This window comes from Asparagus officinalis, chromosome 1 (assembly GCF_001876935.1).
Source record: "Asparagus officinalis chromosome 1, Aspof.V1, whole genome shotgun sequence".
Classification (NCBI taxonomy): Eukaryota; Viridiplantae; Streptophyta; class Magnoliopsida; order Asparagales; family Asparagaceae; genus Asparagus; species Asparagus officinalis.
Window position 1 is genome coordinate 61,639,292 of NC_033794.1, and position 23,129 is coordinate 61,662,420.

A 23,129-nucleotide genomic window follows, 5' to 3' on the forward strand; every position below is an offset into this window, starting at 1 on the left:
ATACTGAACAGAATGAAGGCAGAAGAAGTTAAGAATTAAAACAGTTCACAGGTCCCTCTACAAGATTGAGAAAAGGGTCTATCTTATCCAAAGCATTCCAGACTCCTCTATAAAAGAATGAGTCTGAAATACTTTGGAGGGGATATCTGTAAGCGTCTAAAAATACCTATAGGTGTCCACACACAGCTCGAGACGGAGAGAAGATGACAAACGTTATTATCCGAGTCTAGGAGGATTATCTGACGCCGACAAGTGCATAAACCGGAATGGCGAACCCAATTTGTCTCATACGCTCACCGGCCACCTCCAATTAGCCGTCACACCTATCGGTCAGCCCGCACGCGTCAGTTAGCTTGTGCACGTCAGTCAGCTCGCGCACGTCGGTCAGATCAAAAGTGTCCGACGTGCTTGTCGGTCAGATCCAAAGTGCTCGATGTGCTTATCGGTCAGATCCAAAGTGCCCGCCACACTTGTCGGTCATATCCTAAGTGCCCGACGTGCTTGTCGGTCAGATCTAAAGTACTCGACACGCTTGTCGATCAGATCCAAAGTGCTCGACGCGCATGTCAGTCAGTTCTAAGTGCCATAAAGAAGCTAACGAGTGTATGAAGCAAGTTAACGATGCATGCAAGTCAACAAGACAATCAAATACGTAAAACGACAGAAAATACAAGTCCCTAAAAGTCGCAAAGTGCTAAAAAGAAAAAAAGAAGTTTAGTTAAGAACGGGCCGACCTAACGCCAGCGCGGGACGGTGATGGCGTGACCCGCGCCTACGCGGGTTGGATGCTGGCTGAACCCGCGTCACCGGCGAGTAGGAGCTGGCCGACCCGCGCAGCCCAGGTCGGATCTGGCCGCGCCGCGCCAGCGCGAGTCGGAGCTGGCCGACCCGTGCCAGCGTGGATCAGACTCGGTGCGGGTTAGCAGGCGATCTTGTTTCGCGGACAACTCCCAAAAATGTGTTTTTTGATATTTTCTCGGGATTTATTCATTCCAAAGCTTCCCAACTGATTGGATATCATCCATAAACGTGGTTAGGTCATTGTCAACTGAACATAAGGTCAAATCACTCATTCTTATCCGAAAACTCCCTAACTGAAGCCTATAAACACAGGCCTAAGGGCTCATTTCACAGGGGCGATTTATTATCAAGAGGAGGAGGTGCTGCCGAGTTGGAGAGCAAGGGAGAACGAATTTTAGAGAAGGCTAACTGATCTCGGTAAAGTTTTTCAGCATAAAGAGGGAGAGTTCGAGAGATCTGAAGCCCCGTCCGTCCATTCCTCTAGATTAGACTTGGTCTTAATCTCGAGAAGAGCTACTGATTTTGCTTGGTCGATTTCATGGCTTCAAACGAATACTTCCTTGGTGAAGTTGGAACTCTGTCAATTTTTTGTCAACCGGATCTGATCCGTGGCGGTCCATGGATATCAACGTTCCCTGCACAGGCAAAGATCCCACGCAAAACAAAGACTAATAAAAAGGATCTGTGTATAGTTTGATAAGAAATGTAATCTTTTATTTTCATTGTAAAAGAGATCTTATAAAAAGATTAATTTTTTTATTCATTTGAGTTTATTGTAACGATTAAAGTTGTAATAGATTCAAGGTAATAAAAATATCAACTTTTGACCCAAGCAAGGGGAAACCCTAGCCAGAGCCTTCTTGAAACCCTAGCAAGTGGGTGTCGCCTAGAATGAATCCTTACAAATCTCAGGAGGTTCCATCCCTCTTCAATTAAAATAGGATAGCTGATCTTCACAAGATACTGTCGATGAGAGTTACGGTCTAATAACTTCAACGACAACGAACGAGAGTTACAACTTGACGACTCTCACATCTTCAGAAGCCAGTAAACAAGGGTTACAAGACGACAACCTTTATATCCTGAGAAGACTTGATGCAGAGGTGACGCAGAGACTACAACTTGATGATCTTTGATCTCCGAAGCCAAACGCTACCTTCATGTTTCATCAATAAACGCGATACTCGCGTTTCATCAACAAAACGCGGAGGTCACTCCCATGTTCAAAAGCTAAACGCGAGGCTCACCTCCGCGTATTGAAGCTGAACGTGAACCTCGCCTTTTGACTGTTTCAAATCACTTGAATGGTTACCTATTTAATGGGGGTAATTAAGCTTCTAATAAGGAGCAATTTAAGGGGTCAGTTACACCCCTTAAACCCTATAAATAGCTAGTTTGATAGCTTAAAAAAGAGAGAAAGAAAGGGGTTGGCTTTTATTAGCTCTTGTTGAAGCATTGTTGGAGCTTTTGGCTTGGCTCTTTGAACTGTTATCGGTTGAAGAACTATGAGATCAGTTATTCTCTAATTTTAGTTAAAAGGGATTGATATCATTTCTGAAATTAACTCTTTCACAGAGTTCATAAACTCTTTTAGAGTTCTAAACTTGCCTTGCAAGTTCTTCTCGGCGTTAAGTTTAGAGGAATAGACAATGTTCCACGAAGCGAGGTGCTCAGATTGTCAACGGGATACAAGAATCAAACTCTCATCGCCACCAAGAAGAACCCAGTTTCTAACAAAGGGAATGATCTTTGTCGATTCCTTCTCTCTTTTGTAAATCGGGAAACCGATAAGAAAAGTTATAATTTCTTTTTCTAAGTCAGTTAAAGAGGGATTACGAAGAGAGATTGTACTTATTCTTTTACTAAGTCATTTAGGGAGATTAATACAAGTTTATTTCTCAAATTTTCTTGCATTTTCCCACGAACAGATCCCATCTCTGAATCGATCAAATTATCAAAGACAACAAATCAATTAGCAAGCAGAAGGAAAAAATCGAGAGAAGACCATTGGATGCTTGTTCTCGGGTATGAGTGCTCTCTTAGATGCCGTCAATGGCGACGATGACGTTTGGATCAATGAGAGTAGGTTTAAGATCTTGAGGCAACTCGACAAAGGAGGATTCACTTATGTCTACCTAGTGATGGAGGTGGTCTCCGACGACACAGGGTCCCAGGGTGATGGTGGACTCACCGGAAAGAAGATTAAGAACCCTTCTCACGTTTCAATGTCAATTACCTATTTTCTCCATTTGGATTGATTTATTTGGTTGTGAATTCTGATGGGTATTTCGAAAAGTTGAATCTTTTGTTGTTGTTGTTCTTGTTGCGGATGATTTTGAGCTTAATATGGATGCAATTTAGCTAAGTTTTAGTTGGAATTGGTTTTGGGTTACATTGATCTGAGTAATTTCTTTATTTTGGTTGGATGTTTTTGTTACTGAACTTTATTGGCTGAGATTTCTTCGTGTGCTGAATGTTCACAAAATCCATGGGACTACTAGTCCCGTGGGTTTTGAACTTCTTGTTTAGTGGCCGATTAGTGGCCATTAAACACACATGATTACTAGTCCCGTGTATTTTAAACAATGAATTTAGTAAAACCGAACTCTTTTTGACCAACTTTGGTTAGCTGGCCAAAAGGAGGTCGGTTTTGCTAAATATTTAGCAAAACTGGCTTATTTTAAAAAAAGTTCTCCTTTCAAAAATAAAATGTCATGCAATATAATTATCTGATGTGTCACAAATTTACATTTTCATAAGTGATCAAGATATTACACATAGAAAGAATCCATTATATCAAATGATCAAAAAATTCTCTGTCATATCATTGAAATAAGTAGTATTAATTCACAGAAAATATTAGAAGGGGATAATAGTCCAATTAATATTTAATTAGATGACAAGTCATCCAAACAATAAAAACATAGGTATGAATATCCAATTATGAGAGAAATACATTGACCAACAATCCAATTAAGCTGATACGGATGACATTGGTGAGGCTCAGAATCTCTCCAATTAGGTGGTAATTAGAGAGGGTCTAATTGCTTTAATCTTGGCCATTTACTCTAACTAGGTAGAATGCACATGCATTACATGTGGTCAAATATTTTGATGCTTTATATTGATTTAGTGTCTTTATTATAACTTGTTCGTTAAATATTGTATAGTTACATTATAATATAGTGCACCAAATAAGATTGATTTTTAAACCTCTACTTAATGATGATAGTAAAGAATTTTTGTATCTTAGACAATATTCAAAGGTGGTAGAATACATAATACAATCAGTGTAAGAACAATAAAAATTATATATGAAGATATCAATAATTCCTAAAACACAACGTTTACTATCATTTTCAATGTGTCTAAATTCCCACAAAATTTTAATATCACATTCTTTATGCTAATGTACAACAATATTATTCATTAAAACCGACATCTCCTCTCGAAAACATAAGGATAGAGATATCTATCCCTCTAGGAAAAATTTCAACCCTTGGAAGATATTATTTTTCTTGTAGCAAAACTATTAAAAAAAATTAAAAAGGACACCATGTGAATAGTCCTACTAACAACGGAGATCCGAAATTCGGACTTTAAATCACACATTCAAGGTTTCTTGTGTCATTTTTCCCCATTTTTTCAATCTTTTATATCCCATATGAAATTAACAAACAACTTAAATTCAAGCATTTATTCTAATTTCAAGGTAAATAATTATGCCGTCTAGTGTTTCTACTATTCATATAGTGGTCTTCAAAATACAATTGTTGATTTTGGTAAATAAAATTCTAATTAATAGTAAAATATGATTTTTTTAGAAATTAAAAAAATATAAAAAAATAACTCTCCAATTAAATATCAGATAAAACAACCCATGAATTTTCAAGTTCAGTTTCTAAAACCACATGGAAATTTGTACCAAGAGATAAATCTATAAAAAAAAATGAAAGTAGTATAATTATGTAAAGTATGATATTTTAAAAAGCGCTATATGTGATTAGTACTTTAGAAGTTTCTAATTTAGTTTCTATATTTTTTGTTTTATCGTGAATAAAAAATAACTATTTAAACAACGGTGTTTTAAAAACCAATATATGAATAAAATCATAGATAGCATAATCACTTCTTTTAAAATTATAATAAATGGTCAATATTAAGGAAACTGTACCCTCACTAATTATCGCCACCTAATTAGAGAGGATCCGAATACACCGGTCAATCTTTCAATATCCTACTCAGAGTGCCCAACACCGATCTATCGGGCCACCAGCCCGGGGTTAAAATGCTGATTTTACAATACATGATTAAAACATATTATAATCCGGCACTTTATTTCTAAATAACTAATTACACGTAAGAGTCGATTTTTTTTATTAACAACCCAAAATTTAAATCTAAACAAATAGCAATAGTGGTTACGCAATTTACTCAGCCGGGTCTACACATGGACCCGGCCCATGCTTTAATTTCCGTGCGGCGATCGCCTCCGAAATCAAGCAGACAAAACAAACAAAGCCTTCCTCTCTCTCTCTCTCTCTCCCCCCTCCCATTTTTGTGGATACTTTTGAAGGGAGAAGAAAAAAGAATTGGGGGAAAAAAAATGGAGGCGATCGATTACTTGGCGGATGAGAGAAAGGCTGCGAGGTTCGACGTTGAGGCAATGAAGGTGGTTTGGGCAGGATCAAAGCACAATCTCGAGGTCGTCGATCGAATTTCTCGCCTTGTTGCCAGCGATCCTGTGAGTCCCCCCGCCCCTCGTCTTTGTTGTTGTTTCTTGAAGGGCAAAAGATTTAGTTTTTACTGCAATTTGGTGCGATTTTCCCATCTGCGTCGTGTTTTATTCGTTGATATCTTCTTCGAATATAATACATGTTTTTTTAGGGTTGATTTGCGGAGAGACCCCAGGTAATAATTATTCTACCTTTTATAGAAAGAGAAAATTGTTTTCTAACAAAATAAACCGCCGAGGACAAAGGGGGGTATCCGCGATTAAGCCTTTAATTTTAAAACCCGATGCCCTGGACATACATTCTACACTGCACGTGCTGCCTCTCTTTGGGATAAATTACGCTAAATCCCAATAGCTATCAGCGTTTTGCCGCAAACTCTTAATAAATTTCAAAATTGCACTAAACTGCTAAATGGCAGAAAACCCCCTTATAAGTTACCACGTTTGCAGATAACCCCCATAAAATTAGAACCAAAAAAAAGAGTTCGGGGCCCAAACCTGGGTGTGAGCAAGAAGAGAACAGATGACAAAAGATGAGAGATTTCTATTTTCAGGGCTGCAAATATAAAAAAGGTCATAAAGGGGGCATTCCATAATTTAAGGGGTATTTTGGTCTTCGAAGTCACATGAGTTGCATGTGCCATGTCAGATGTAACAATGCCAACTTGAGGGCTTTTTGCAGCAGTTATTGGGTGTTTAGTGCGATTTTGAATGTTATTGGGGGCGTACTACAAATAGCTGAAAGTTCTTGGGGCTTTAGTGTAATTTAACCCTTCTTTTATTTTTATTATGTGTTTGAAATATCTATTTATTTTCATTTATACCCTAAATAATATATATAGTGGAAAATGCCATAAAATATTGACTTGCACAAGACTAAATTTAGATAATATCTAACAATTTGTAAAAAGTTTTTTGACAGATAACATTTTGTAAAAAGTGAAGAACAAAATCATAAAATATAGGATTTTTTTATATTAATTCCTTAAATATTTTGAAATTAGTCCGTCAAACCATTAATATTGCTATGAAGTCCCCCTCAGATTTTATTAGTTCTTTCAAATTGGTCCCTCCATTAGTTTTCCTGTCTAATGTGTAAACTCTGGTCAGGTTAGTAGTTAAGCCCCACATGGTTAATTACAAAACTACCTCTAATTGAGCATCCCCCACAAGATCGTCTCTATAAGACAGAACGTAGGTTGATGGTGGATTCATGAACAGTTTATTTAGGGATTTATAGATTTGGGAAAAGATTGGACCGTTGTAAAATGGGTTAGGCAAGGAAATTGAACCTTTGTGGAAGAAGATGCAACTGGTCTGGGTTTAACCGAAAGAGATGTGGGTTTAAAAGAAAGGAATGTGGGTTTAAAAGAAAGGGATGTGGGTTTAAACCCGTTTAAAGAAAGGGGTTTGGGTAAACTTAAGCAGATGGATGTACCTGGAAATCCAAAGTTAACTTGGAAGAAGTATTCCCCTCAAATCAAATGTTAGCTAACTACATGGATTAATATGAAGAGCTAGTAAGTTTTGAGGGACGTAATAGCAGTTTCAACAACTTGAAGGACTACTTCCAAATTGTTTGAAGATTTGCAGGACCAATAGCACAAAAACTGCAAATATATGGTAGACCAAAAAAAAGAAGTATTGGCTATGTTTTATATTGCTAGAAATAATAGTCTACACTCTTGAATGCATGAACACGCACATAAATATTCTATTACAAATGTGTATGTCATATACACATGTATAAAATTTATCTATTACACATGCACAGAGACACACACATGCTTCTATAATGGTGCTGTGTCCTTGTTTCAGAAGATTATGTGTGTCCTGTGTTGGCCTTTACTGATGTCCACGCTACCTAGCGAATACTAAAGCAGGTTACTAATTACTCAATTCATTATCCACCTTTTCTTTATCCAGGAGTTTTGCAAGGATACAAGGACAATGCTTCATCGAAAGGAGTTGTTCAAGAATACCTTAAGAAAAGCTGCTCATGCTTGGAAGCGTATCAATGAGCTGCATCTCTCTGGTATATTTCTCTTTTTCTTGTACATTTGACCACATTTATGCACATATTTCAACAACATGTATGAAATTGTTAGAATCGACAATAACATGTTATGAAAATGACATTTGATAGTGAGAAATGGGTATTTGGCTTCCTGTCTCTGCTTTTGTTTTGTTTTGTTATTATAGCTGTAATATAAGGAACTACTTAATAATTGCAGCAACTCTTATAGCATTTATTTATAAGATAGCACCTCTTTATTTTGTGACTGTGACATGGTCTTGTCCAGTGTTTTAAAAGTAGGTTGATCGTATCGATATATCGCTGACATATAGGATTTGGACCATTACCGATACAAGTTTTGGAGAGTTAAATAGATTATCATTTTTCACCAATTTCCTCCAATGAAAATCCGATTAATAGGCCGCTTTTTATAGGGCCTAAATCGGCTGATATTGTTAGAAAAAAACATCCCAACTATTGGTTGGCTTTTGGATGCCAAAACCCTTATTTTTCAGACCCGAACCCGATACCCCCTAAATAAAATCAAAACACCAATCCCACTCATTGTTTCCCACCGTGTTTAGAGCAACCAATCCTCTTCATCTCTCTCTCTCTCTCTCCCCCCTCAAGTTCAACCACTTAATTATTCTAAGTCCTCTCTCCAAGGCGTTTTGGTATGTTTACATTTCAGTAGGTGTACTTAGATTACATTTTAGGATATTATATTATAAATGCTCACCATTCAATATGACACTCCAATTTTTACTATTTATCTCGAATATATTCCGATAACTGCAATTTGATATAAATTTTAGCCATATGATATATTTCTGATAATTGATATTTAAAACATTCGTCTTGTCTCATATCATAAAGATGCTAAGCCAAGTTTGTGGGATTAGTCAGAAAGCATCACTATCGATGATGCTAATAATTTTCCATAATTCAAAACCTAATTATGCATGAGGTCTTCTATGATCCCATTAGCTATCTGATTAATTTGACTTGCTGTTGACATTAGTAATATTTGTAAGGGGTAATGTGTAAGTTGTGTAGGGCCTATATAAGCCCAAGAGATCTCCTAATAGGGTTAGGGTTTGTATTATCAACTTGGTATCAGAGCCATCCTCTAAACCCTAGCCCCCCCCACTGTCAGCAGGCTTCACCGCACCCTGCACCCGCGCTCGGCCCCTCTGCTGCCAACGATAACCCCTCCTGCAGATCCATCCCCGACCAGTCCCCCCCACTGCATCTTCGACCACCACCATTGAGAGACAGACAAGACCCCAATCTCCGACTCTCACCACCTGCACCCAGGGGACCTGCAGTCCCGCCCGCCTTTGGCCCACCCTCCCCCTCCCCCCCTGCACACCCGAACCCCCTGGCCGTCCGACCCCTCCCTTGCAGACCCCCCTGCGAACGGCCGAACAGCCCTGCAGTCCAGACCTCCACCCCCCTTCCAGACCCCCCTTCAGCCCTCCTTTTTCTGCAGACGCGAATACACCCTCCTCCCCTTGATTTTTGCTGCAGAGCGACCCCGCCCCCTTCCCTGTTTTTTTTTTTTGCTCGCCCTTACGCTACACACCGCCGAACGGCCTCCCACACCCGAACCCGCCTCCAACACCCCCCCTAGCCGCTGCCACTCGACCCCCCTTTCACCATTGCGATTCGAGTTTGGCATTGTTCCCTGCGACTCACGTCCCTCGAACTGATGACAGAAGAGTTAATATATCTCACATCGATGGATAATATAGACTGTTGGATCTAGTTTCGCTCTGAGAACCGAGAATTTGTTGAATAGAATGCTACTCGTTGGTTGTGGGCAGCAAGAAGTGCTGCGCCGAATTTTCACGTGCACACACAACGGGTTTGAGAACAGGTGTTGATCTGAAGCTTTGATCGATGGAGAGAATTCATCAAGAGAAGTTGAACGCCATGCGGAGTGTCAACTTTTTTTGATGAGTTGATGAATGTTGTCGCTGATGAGAAGCACGACAAGAAGCATCGAAGAGTTGGAGCTTTCCGACCCATCGATCTGAAGCTGATGGACGGAGTACCTACCTGAGCTGGTCACGACGGGTCGACGATACACCCTTGCAGGAGGAACCTGGGAGGGTTACCTTGACCGGGAGAAGACGCAGAACCGGATGAGGACTGCGGGAGGGACGAGATGAGTGGCAAGTCCACTCCATATGTTGGCTGTACATCTTGGCTTCTGCAACTCACTGTCGCCTGACGATCGCCGCCACGGTGGAGTGGATTGAGAAGGTGAAGGATGTCTGGGAGAAAGTTTGAAGGATGAACATATGATGGAGTGGGAAAACCTGCAGGGTGTTCCAGAATTAAAGGAGAATTGACGGCCACAGTCGCAGGGAGAGATGGACTGTACAAGATATCTAGACAGAGCTGGAGCCGTCTGTGGCCTGGATTATACCATTTTTCTCCCGCGGGCAAGCGGGCAAGGACCCAGGATGTAAAGAGCGGGAGGCATTTCTACAAAGAGAGGACTATGGTGTTTCTTAATGGGGGATTGACTATCAAGAGTTCGCTCAGCGAAATTGGCATTTACTACTACTCAGCCGAAAAAAGAAAAAAAGGAAAAAAATTCCTCGCTTGAGGAGGCTGTTCTCAGCTATGATCCAGGAGGAGACTCGCATTAAGCTGGGAAGGCTGGGACAGGTGGACTTCCTGTGGTGAAGTCAGCTTTAGCAAGTAAAATCTAACAATAATGGCTCCAGGGGAGAGACCCGACAGTGTTACAACTGCGGTGCGGTAGGTCATCTAAGGCATGCTTGCACCAAGCCATCCAAGGAAGGAGATTCGGGTGGACGTGGACAGTTCGGAGGGCGTGGTCGTGGCCGTGGGGGTCGACGAGGTGGAAGGGGAGCAGGCAACCGGGCGAATCTGATGATAGCAGAAGGAGGAGAAGAAGCTGAGGTGATCTTTACTGAGGAGGATCAGGCGCTCCTGGCGATACTCAGGAGAAAGCAGCAAGTAGCAGGGGATGGAGACAGGAGGAGTGGGACAGAGGAGGCATCCACATCATTCTTCGTCAGAGGCAACACTGCTACCTATGCTCATCCGACCAAAGGTACTGATGACATACATGCTCTTGCTTCCATATCTTCCGACAAATCATCAGAATGGATAGTCGACTCCGGTGCGTCTCGACATGTGACAGGTAATGCTAGTGAGTTCTCATCATATACTCACCTAGCATCGCCTGATAGTATTCAAACAGCTGATGGTACATTTCAGCCTGTGGTTGGTAAGGGTATAGTTGATTGTACTGGTTCAGTAACTTTGTCCAATGTTTTGCATGCTCCTTCCTTTCCAGTCAACCTTTTATCCATTAGTGCTATCATCCTTCAACTAAAATGCATTGTTTCCTTTGATATTCCCAAGGTGATCTTCCAGGAGAAGGGGACAGGGCGGAGACTTGGGACTGGCACATGGCGTAGTGGACTGTGGTATCTGGATCGTGAAGGACTGGATTCAGCATTGGTGTCAATGATAGAGAGAGCAGAAGTAGGATCTGAGATGAGTGCTGAGAGTGTGTTGATGCTTCATCACCAGCGTTTGGGACACTCATCTTTTAATGTTTTAAGTAGGTTGTATCCATCTCTATTTGAGAAAGCAAATAAGCAGCACCTTGTATGTGATGCATGTGAGCTTGGAAAACTTACTAGAAGTTCTTACGTAAGTTCTGGTCATAGGAGTTCTCGTGTATTCGAACTGATACATTCAGATGTTTGGGGACCTTGTTCTACAAGTTCTATGAATGGATACAAGTATTTTGTTACTTTTATTGATTGTTTCTCCCGCGTTACTTGGTTGTACCTGATGAAAAATAAGAGTGAAGTGTTTAGTTGCTTTCAAAATTTTCATAGGTATGCTCAGACTCAATACGGCGCTGTGGTGAAGGTATTAAGATCTGATAATGGGACAGAGTATACTAACAAAACGTTTGGGGAATACTTGTCAGCTCAGGGAATACAACACCAGACTACGTGTCCATACACACCTGCTCAAAATGGAGTAGCGGAAAGAAAGAATAGACATCTTTTAGAGGTTGCTAGAAGTATGATGATCTCTATGAATGTCCCAGAAACATTATGGGGACAAGCAGTGTTGACCGCGGCAGCACTAATCAACAGAATGCCCTCGAGAGTGCTGGATTGGAAGTCTCCGTGTGAGTTGTTGAAGGGAGATAATGGTGGGCTTCTTCCACTCAAGGTGTTTGGCTGTGTGTGCTTTGTGAAAGACAACAGGCCATCAGTCGGGAAGCTTGCCCCTAGAGCGGTGAAATGTATTTTTGTGGGATATTCTGCTACTCAGAAGGGCTATGTTTGCTGGAGCCCGGTGGAGAAAAGGTTGTTTGTGAGTATGGATGTGCACTTTCGAGAACTCGAGCCATATTACACCCGGAAGGTAACTTCATCCGTTGATAACTCGCCTAATACTGGAAGTATGCGGCGAGAGGAGGAGAATGTGGAGAAATCAATGTCTGAGAATGGTGAGAGATCGGAAAAATCAATTTCTGTAACGATTCCTTGGGAAGGAGACTTGGTTGAGGAGGAGCAAGTGAATGAAGACGACGAGGAGATTGAGACAAGAGGTGTTAGGCCAACGGCTCAGGGAGAACTACTTACCTATAGTAGGAAGGGGAAACAAATTGCGGGAACAGTACCAACAGTACCTACAGTGCCACTGGTGCCAAGTCCCTTGCCAACGCCTGCCCCGACTCCAGAGACACCTACACCACCACAAGATTCCTCTCAAGGTGACTCCATTTCTCTTCCTATTCCTCCCACACCAATAACTGTACGGAGGACTACTCGCAGTAATGCGGGAAATCCTCCCGATAGATATGGTTGGGATCTTGCTCAGTTTGTATCATATTCTAACATCCACCCTACTCATGGAGCATTCATTGCATCATTGGACTCTGTTACTATACCTAACAATTGGCAGGTTGCAAAGAAGGACCAGAAATGGAAAGCTGCTATGCACGAAGAGCTAGGGGCCCTTGAGAAGAACCGCACTTGGGAGTTAGTAAAACTACCAAAAGGAAAGAGAGCAGTTGGATGCAAGTGGGTCTTCACTGTGAAGCTGAATCCAGATGGACAGGTTGAGCGCTACAAAGCTCGTCTGGTGGCAAAAGGATATAGTCAGACATACGGCATCGACTATGATGAGACTTTTGCACCAGTAGCGAAGATGAGCACTGTTCGAACCTTGATCTCTCTGGCAGTAAATGGTGGATGGAAGCTACACCAATTAGATGTGAAGAATGCATTTCTTCATGGAGATCTGGTGGAAGAGGTATACATGGAAATTCCGCCAGGATTCAACACAGAACAGACAGTGGGCAAGGTCTGCAGATTGAAGAAGTCTCTATATGGCCTGAAACAATCTCCTCGTGCTTGGTTCGACAGATTTAGGCGGGCTATGATAGGTATGGGATACCGGCAGATTAACGCTGATCATACCGTGTTCTTCCGACGAAATGAAGGTTACATCACTGTGCTTGCGGTATATGTGGATGATATGATTATTACAGGGGATGATGAGAAGGAGATTGCCCAACTCAAAGTGAGACTGGGTAAGGAATTCGAGGTGAAAGATCTTGGCTTGCTTCGATACTTTCTTGGAATAGAAATAGCTCGCGGAGCGGAGGGGATTGTCTTATCCCAGAGAAAGTATGCACTGGATCTTCTTAAAGAGACGGGGATGTTAGGGTGTAAACCTGCAACTACACCGATCGACCAGAAGTTCAAGCTGGGTGCTGAGGCTGGAGAACCAGTTGATCGTGACAGATACCAAAGGCTGGTAGGGAGGTTGATCTATCTGAGTCACACACGTCCCGATATCTCTTTTGCAGTGAGCGTGGTGAGCCGCTACATGCATGATCCAAGGAAGGGTCATATGGACGCTGTGTACCAGATTCTGAGATATCTGAAGAGTGCACCTGGAAAGGGACTGATATTCAGGAAAAATGGACATGTGAGCATCGAGGGTTATTGTGACTCTGATTGGGCTAGCTGTGCTAATGACAGGAGGTCCACCTCGGGATACTGCATCTTTGTAGGAGGCAACTTAGTCTCGTGGAAGAGCAAGAAGCAATCGGTGGTGGCGAGATCAACAGCTGAGGCAGAGTATAGAGCTATGGCCTTAGGAGTTGCTGAGTTGTTATGGTTGAAGAGTATGCTGGTTGAGCTGAAGCTGGATCAAGGAGCTAAGATAAAGTTATGGTGTGACAACAAGTCAGCTATCAGTATCGCCAACAACCCAGTGCAGCATGATAGAACCAAACACATCGAGATCGATAAGTTCTTCATCAAAGAGAAGTTGGATAGTGGACTACTAGAGCTAAGTCATGTTTCAACTAAGGACCAGGCAGCAGATTGTCTGACTAAAGGACTTAGCTCATTAGACATGATTAGAGGATGTGACAAGATGGGCTTAGTGGATATCTTTCGCCCATCTTGAGGAGGAGTGTTGACATTAGTAATATTTGTAAGGGGTTATGTGTAAGTTGTGTAGGGCCTATATAAGCCCAAGAGATCTCCTAATAGGGTTAGGGTTTGTATTATCAACTCTTGCTATAGGTTCTACTACCTTAAGTTAGTAGAAAAACTATTTTTGTTGCTCGATAAAAAATATTTGAGTAGATAATGTTACTTTACTTATCTCTCTTGTATCCTATTTTTGTACTCTTATTTTGTAAATTTTGTTGTAACAGAAGAAGAGGCATCAATATTAAGGCGTTTTGTGGATGAGCCTTCTTTTGTGGATTTGCACTGGGTTAGTATTTCATTACCTTGTTAATTTCTTTGACACAAATATAACATCTTCGACGAAAATATTTTTTGACATGAGCTACAAGTTTCTGAGTACGTTATCAATTTGTACTTCATAATGAGTAATTTGTACTTCATAATGAGTAAATTATGATCATGCTTGATTTTTCTAAATAAGAATGACACTTGATGTTCTTTGACCAATCAGCGGCAGATTCAAAATTTCTAGAAAATGGTGTACTACATAATTAATAATTAAAAAAATTACAGTTGTCCCCAACAAGCTTTTATATATTGAAAAAAGTATATATTCGTATCATTAATAACATATCAAGTACATCTTTTTCAATATATGTCATTAATGATCGGTTCTTAGGTTCTAAACTTGAATTGCAGGGTGAGTTTAATTTAAGAGAAAAACCTTTTAAGTTTGATTTTTTCTCTAATAACCCCCTTAACTTTCAAACTATCACGAAACCCACCTTAAGTTTTGGGGTTCTCAGCAAACCCTTTTGACATCTCTTTAAAAAAAACCTAACTCTATTAACCATATTTTTCACATGGTGAATAAAATTATGAAGGCAAATATTTTTGCAAATGATAAATGTGTTTCACACTTTTATGGAGTTTTTCTTTACAAAACCTTAAATGTTAAAGGGGTTCTTTTGAGAACCCTAAAACTTAATGGGGGTTCCATTACATTTTAAAAGTTAAGAGTAATCTTTTGAGATATGCCAAAACTTTGGATGCGTTTTCTAAAATTTACCCCTTTTTTGTTGGATGACATCGAGTGGGAAGTTGGACTTAGAAATTGGAGAAGGTCATGTTGATTTATAAGTGGGGTCAATTTGTTAGTGATGTGAGTATTTTACAGTGTGGGTTTTAAGTTGGGGGAAGTAGGTTTTTGGTCCTCTTGACTGAGGTGGTGTTCACGTTACACCACTTCGGTCAAGGTGGATCCGCCTCTGATGCTACCTGCTAGTTAAGTTCTTATTTAGGTAGCTTTTGAATGATTTTGATTAGTGATTGCAAGTAAGAGGGTATTCAAGATATTTATTAGGGGAATATGAAGTTTTGTATATATGAAAGTATTCATGTATGCATGTATTGGCAATGTCTCATGCTTGAAGAAGTATGAGCATCTATAAGCTGATGGAATGTAGCAAGTAAAATATTGTATAATGTTAAATAGTGCAATTGTAGTTAAGTCCATGACTATAAACTAGAACATAGTTAGACATAATAAAAGAAGTGAAACAGGTTATGCCCATGCTTAGACGGATGGGTCTGATTTCTTTGATTTACATATTAGGTTTTTATTTCATTTAGGCTTCCCTTCTAAATTGAATTTGCATTTAGGGGGGGTTAGTCACCTAGAACTTTTTAAGTAGAACTGGGATAATTGGTAAAGTGAGATAATATTTTGATACTGGGATAATTTAGTGGAACAATGATGAGTAATTCTTAAAGTGGGATAATTTGGTAGGATAACTTGGTGGGATAATGATGGATAATATTATGAAGTTGCATAATTTGGTAGGATAATTTGGTGGGGGTAATGATGGGTATAAATTACTATTGTCAATAATTATATATTAAAAATAATATAATATTATAAGCAAATTCTAGTAATAACTATAAAATATAATACAATAAAGCATCACTATTCATCTCAAATAATAAAATAATTTATAAATAAATAAAAATTTAAATCCCTAGAGTGACTCGACTTCCATCATCCTACATGGCTTCTATCATTCCACATGGCATCTGCCATAGAATTTCTCCAAGCTCCTACAGCTGCTCGTTGAGTCTGTAACTCGTCTTCTTTATCGGAGTCATCGTCTGCATCAGCAACATTTCGTGGAGCTTCTAGTGGAGGATCATAAATGTCGAAGTTCAAATCTCATAACATCATAAAGAAAGAAAAATAAGCATTTTTCAGCCATTAACCCTTTGGACCAATCTCATCATGATCGCTGAAACCAAATCAGCAAATAAATGAAATGTACACAGGAATCATCCATGACCGCTAAACAGATGATCGACAGAAGAACTATAAATATCCCAATCAATTTACTGAGCCGATTTAATAATAATAGATATCACCATTAACCATTCAACATCTAATCATCAATGTGATCGCAAAGTTGCTTTCTAACTTATAAAAAAAACATAAATAGCCCTCATATCTTTAGCACTAACCCACCAACACTATATTCTTAACCTAAACCATTGTTGTGGAGAGAAAACTTAGATCAAACAAATAATAATAAAGTAATTTAACGTCAAAAAGGTATCAATAAAGTAATATATCTTGAAAATAATAATAAAAAAATCTAATCATCACAAAAACAAAGTAAAGACAGAAAAATAAACGGATGATTGACTTCATGGCAGAAAAATTTTCTAGGCGGAGAAACTAACCAAGAGGGAGGGAGGTGGGGTTTCATTTTTTTTCCCAATTGTATTCTTTCCAATGTGTGGGATAATTTGAGAGAGGAGAACTTATGGTTATATATATAGGTAGTATAATTTGTGGGATAATTATGACCAATTATCCCAATTCTAATTCTAGTAGAATTCTACTTGACTAACGCATCAAAAAAATAATACAGTTTTAGTTCTACAAAAGTTCTACTTGACTAACACTATAAAAAAATATCCCATTTCCTAGTTCTATGTGACTAACACCTTAAAAATTTATCCCACAAATTATCCCAGTTCTAGTTTTAAGTTCTAGATGACTAACCCCCCCTTAGCAATTTTGAATATCGTTATACATTAAGTCTGCAATATATTAATGGGAAAAGAGCCAAGAATATATATGTAAATATAAAAAGATCTAAGTATTGTAATTTCACATACAAATTATATATAATTCATAAAATCTGAAAGAAACCGTGTGCACATCAGAATGTATGAAAATAAAAATTTCATAAACAAATAAAAATGTGAGGTTCTTAAGAAGTAAAAACATGATATACAATGATATTTGGTATTATATAGAAAGAGATCTAATTGGGAAATATATTTAACTTAGGACGGAGGCTCCTTCTCCTTCTAACTCTTCTCCCCCCTCTCCCTATCTCCAATCTAACTCTTACTTTACCCTTGTCGGAGCCAGAAAAAGACGAAGATAACAAATGGCTGGCAACAGTGACACTAGCAATGGATGACCAACAAAGGTGGGTTGGATTAGGATTGGGATTATATGGAGGGGAAGAGAGTGAAGAAGGGCTTTATACTGGAATTCCTTTAAGAGCAAAGGTTTTAGGTGAAATTTATAATATAAGAGCTTTTTTTGAAAAAATAATTTTAAAAAAATTATTTCTTTAGTACGTACATTTTGGTACATTTGGGGTTATGAGGGTAAAGTTTTGGATGTTTAGGAAAAACATGAAGTCTTCGGGTGGCGTGAAAAACACGCCAACATACTAGGGATTTTCTAAAATGTACTCTAATTAAAAGATGGACATGTGGCAGATTTTTGTAGTTGAAAGATAAACCATCAATCTATCTTTATTCAAGAGTTTAAAATTTGGATTAATTTAATTTCAACATCTCTTGTATAATATAACTATCGTTTTTGTATTTTGAGAATATAATGCATCTATTCTTTCTATATTACTATAAAGGATAAATAGATTACATCTTCCATTATAGAGTTTGATGGGTTATATGATCTTGTGTAGCTTATCATAGAAATAATTTAGGTTAAATGCTTTGTTATTGACGTATATTCTTTCACGTCTTAAGTCAACAACATGAACCATAACAAGAATATGACTCCTTATTGTTAATTCTACCAATTTTAGAGGGAAGAGAGCACATCATTCCTCATTCCAATTGCATAACTAACTAAGCAACACGAAAATATGAATGTTTTGGTAAGGATGAGCATTTGTGACTACCTACAATGAACTTCTTTAAAGATCTGACTACTATTTATTAAAAATGGGATTGTCAAACTGCAAGGCAAATATGTTAAAATTTGAGCGTCTTAGTATAATGCCAACTTGTATTGACTTAACTACTATAACAACATCGCCATCATCAACAACAGTAAATCTTTTCAGCTAATTTTTGGAGTCGGTTAAATGAATTCCAATCTTCCATTCGTTCCCTTATGTAACATCTCATCTGTTAAGTTAACTATTATCATGCTCTTAATTGCTTACAACTAACTTCTTTCAAGTCTGATGTTGTCCTCTTTGCCTCATTAATTATCATCTTATCACTTCAACTTGTTTTTGGTCCACTAATGCATTATCCTATCTCTTAGTGAATATCTACAAGATTGACATAACATTCTCATGTATGCTACACTATACATTTTTTTAATTACCTAATATTTTGATGTTGTTGGTTTTATAATTGTTCTATAGAATTTTTCCTTTAATCTCATAGGTATACTACACCATTTTAACTATTATAATTTGATACGATGAACCATATCATTTCACAATCATACTATCATGTCGAACAAATTGATCCGAAATAAAAGAAGTGATCTCTTTAGGTATTTCTTAACTAGCCATGTGCACTATATGCATATTTCTCTTTATACTTTTACTCAGTTACCTTCCATGTATTCACTTTTGTTGAACTAATTCTAAATATCTTATATTCAAGAGATTCTCCCCACATTTCTACTTTAGAAATTATCCATTTCCTAGTCTCATCAACTAAAATATTATTATAAAAAAATAACATTTAACATTAGACTTCGTCTTGAATATGTCTAGTAATTCGGTCCATAATTAATGCAAAAAAAGGTCTTAGTTGATCCTTAATGTAAAAATATTAAAAATATGGTAATAGAAAAAACTTTTATCTCTCCTTTATTTGTTCTCATTCCTGTTGTTACTCTAATGTACATATCTTTTAATCACATAAGTGTATGCATTATATACTTGTTTTTTCTAAAACCCATCATGTTATCGCCGTTTGCACTCTATAATAAGCTTTTTCTAGATCAATGACAATCATTTTATTATGAACACATTGTTTCAAATATTGGATATCGAATAAATATTGGAGGCCCAGAATCCATATCTGATTTCGAAAATCAGGATATATCAGAGATATGTAGTAAATATCAGGGTGTCATATCGGATGATGTTCATACATAATATAATATTCTAATATGTTATCTAAACATATTTAATGTTTTTTAAACAAAGAAAATTGCATCATGATGTATGCTAAGATGAAAAACTGATAGTAGAACCTTACTTCTTGATCGCATTGTAAGTGGGGGCGGATTTCGATGGTGCCTAGTGGTGCAGTTGGAACTTTAAAAGTTCACAAAATTACATGTAACTCCTTATGACATTTGTAATATGCCTTCCTTAAATTTTAAAAATTTCACCTTAAATCTATTTAAAAACTAAAATAAGTTTGTTACAAATTGAATTAGCCCATTGAAGAGTAAAAGTCCATTTATATTTTCAACAGTCAAGTCAAATGAGCCCAAACCCTAAAAGCCAAAAACTACGTCTCTAGAATTTCAATACTCTCTTCCCCCATATTTCTTCACATCCTAAAGTTGATACCCAAAACCCAAAGCTCTAATTCTTGCTAGTCACAGATGCCTACCCACACTTGCAGCTGGACAGTACCCATATCTCCTCTTCCTCAACTTCTCGGATCCTTCTCTTCTTAAGCTCTCACCAAGTGTCAAGTGAGTTGGATTTTCTCTCAGATTGTGTTCTTAAAGAGCTAATATTACTTTCTTTGTTCAATAATTCACACATTCACATGGTTTTCATCTATGAGTTATGAACACAATGCAAAAATGCAATGTAATGAAATAGTTTTGTCTGTCAAATAAGTTCTTCAGTTTAACTAAAGCTTCATATATATAAAACTGTAAGAGGAAGTATGGTTAACGAACTGTTCTTTACTTTGAGAATTTGAATCATATTAAAATTCACCGTTGTGGAATGGAAAATTTCTGATAATTGGTACCTAAATATAAGTAAAAAAACCAATTATTGATTAACTAAATAATACTGTGACATTGACACTTGTTCCCCCCTCACGCCCCAAAAAAAAATCTGGATACTAGATTGATTCTAATAGTTTGAATAATTATTATTGGTTAATTAGAATAATAGGGTGAATTATAATTTCGTTCTAGTTTAATTCAAATATAATATTATCTTATTTTTATGTAAATCAATACTTGTTACTCCCTCAAATTTTTTTTGATCTGTCATTGATTGTAAGGATTAGGGTTTCTTTTGGGATTGATTATGAGTTTTGAAGCATAAGAATAGCTTTACTTGTATTTAGGTCCGGTGAGGAACCTAAAACCAAGACCAAACGCAAAGAAACACCCCATATTAGCTAATAATTTCACACTGAAATATCAGTCAATAATGCGAATATCAATTGATATATTGAAAAAAATTTCTAAAAATAAAAAAGCTATAAACCTGTAAATAACGGTGTGGGCTGCTGTAGAACTATATATATTGGTATATTGACCAATATATCAATATATTTGTCGAGATTTTATACACTGTGGACACTGCACAAGCTAAATTATAGTGGCAATCTTTTTACTATATTAATTTACGTAGCTTCCTTTATGATATTTAAAATTATTATTTTTGGCTAATTTTTTATTCATGTCCTTATTTTATATCTGGAGATGACTTACACTGAGCTTTTTTTTAATAGGGCATGTTTATTCCTTCTATAAGAGGACAAGGTACCGATGAGCAGCAGAAGAAATGGTTATCAATGGCATATAGGATGCAAATAATTGGTTGTTATGCACAAACTGAACTCGGCCATGGTTCCAATGTTCAGGGACTTGAAACAACTGCAACTTTTGATCCGAAAACTGATGAATTTGTCATTCATAGCCCTACTTTGACTTCAAGCAAAGTGAGCACTAAAGATAGTAAATTTGTAGTTGATATGCTGATACAAATTCCTACCTGCGATGTTTCTATGTTTGCTCTCTTTTCTTGTTTTAGTGCTACTTGTTAATAAAAACATGTATGCTATAGTTAAGTATTGGAATTACGTATGAAGTTATTGTTGGTACTTGATAGGTTTATAACTTGTGTGATAATGTTTTGGGTTCTCATTATAGATTTTCTGCTTGTCATAATAGTGGCGACCTGGGGGCCTTGGAAAAGTTTCAACACATTCAGTTGTTACTTGATAGGTTTATAAGTTGTGTGATAATGTTTTGGGTTCTCATTATTGATTTACTGCTTGTCATAATAGTGGTGGCCTGGGGGTCTTGGCAAAGTTTCAACACATGCAGTTGTTTATGCTCGTCTTATTACCGATGGCCAGGATTATGGTGTACATGGTATGTCCGTAACAAATCATTTAATTTTATATAGAGGAAACAATATTTCAATCGTAATTTCCTAACATTTTGAGGTTATCAGGTTTCATAGTTCAGATACGAAGTTTAGCTGATCACTTACCTCTTCCTGGAATCACTGTTGGTGATATTGGAGCGAAATTTGGGAATGCTGCGTATAACACTATGGATAATGGTGTTCTAAGATTTGATCACGTGCGTGTACCAAGAGAACAAATGTTGATGAGGTTTGTCAATATTTTCTTTTTTGTTTAACTGCTCTTTGTTTGTCAATGGTATATGGTTAGGCATGAGCTAGTTTGAACTGTGGGCCGAAGCGGCCCAACCCAGTATGGGTTGAAACTTGGCCTAACCCAGACCGCTCCGGGCCTAACCCGACCCACATTAGAGGTTGGTCATGGGTCGAATTGGATTTTTAGCCAAACCCAGGATCAAAGAGGCAGGCCTGGCCCATGGTAAGCCCGGCCCGGCCCATGGTATGCCCAGCCCGACCCGGGTTAATTATAGTGTTTAATTTTTTAGCATTTATAATTAACATATTTTTCTCTTGTATTTATAATTTAAATTTAAAAGTTATTAACTTCTTGTGGATATAGATCTTTCTCTATAGTTCGAACCACGTATATTTGTATGTTTGCAATATTTTCTCTTGTATTTATAATTTAAATTTAAACCAAATAAAAGTTATTTACTTCTTGTGGATATAGATCTTTCTCTATAGTTCGAACCACGTATATTTGTATGTTTGCGATATTTTTTGTGTGATGTTTATCTTTGTGCAACACATAGATAATATCAAATAAAAATCTTGAAATGGGAAAAGGTAAATTAATAATTTTAAAAATATAAATACAAGTTTAATGTATTTTAAATAGGAAAACATTAAAAAAAATTGAAAAAAGAAACCCATGGGTTGACCCATGACCCATGCGTCGATTCTGGCCTAGCATGTTCTTAGGTGGATTATGGGCTAGGCTTGGTCCAGTCCTAGACCCAGGATTAGAGAGCCAGACCCAACCTACTCTGACCCGTGTGGGCTCGGGTCAGACGCCAGTTCACGGCCTGAACTGGCATGACCCATGCTCACCCGTACTCTGGTATGTATATTTGATATATTTTTCTCAGTAGGAATATTTGAGTCCAATAATTTATCTTTGCTAAATATAATGGTTTGAAGAATCAACCTATTTCATAAAGTATGTGTTGTGACATATTTGATTTTTAAGCATGTTGAGCCCATCTAGTCAAAATTGATTGATGTTGATATTATCTAAGGATGATTGGCACAAGTTGACGTTGGCTATAACTAGCGTTAATTTCATAAAACCTATGATATTAGGATTTTGTGAGAAAAAATCCTACACTATTTTTATTAAGGATAAATTGCATACAATCCCCTTATCTATACCTTTAGTTGAG

The 23,129-nt window shown here is 37.8% G+C and overlaps 1 protein-coding gene across 1 annotated transcript in view; it reads left to right on the forward strand.

Moving 5' to 3' along the window:
* The window catches only part of LOC109825012 (peroxisomal acyl-coenzyme A oxidase 1-like), a 38,331-nt gene continuing 20,518 nt past the window's right edge, over positions 5,317 to 23,129 (forward strand). Inside the window, exons 1-6 of the mRNA XM_020391681.1 lie at positions 5,317 to 5,545; positions 7,463 to 7,571; positions 14,299 to 14,360; positions 21,047 to 21,256; positions 21,605 to 21,692; positions 21,775 to 21,937. Coding sequence (XP_020247270.1) covers positions 5,408 to 5,545; positions 7,463 to 7,571; positions 14,299 to 14,360; positions 21,047 to 21,256; positions 21,605 to 21,692; positions 21,775 to 21,937 — 770 coding nt within the window. The 5' untranslated portion in view covers positions 5,317 to 5,407. The remainder of the gene's footprint in view (positions 5,546 to 7,462; positions 7,572 to 14,298; positions 14,361 to 21,046; positions 21,257 to 21,604; positions 21,693 to 21,774; positions 21,938 to 23,129) is intronic.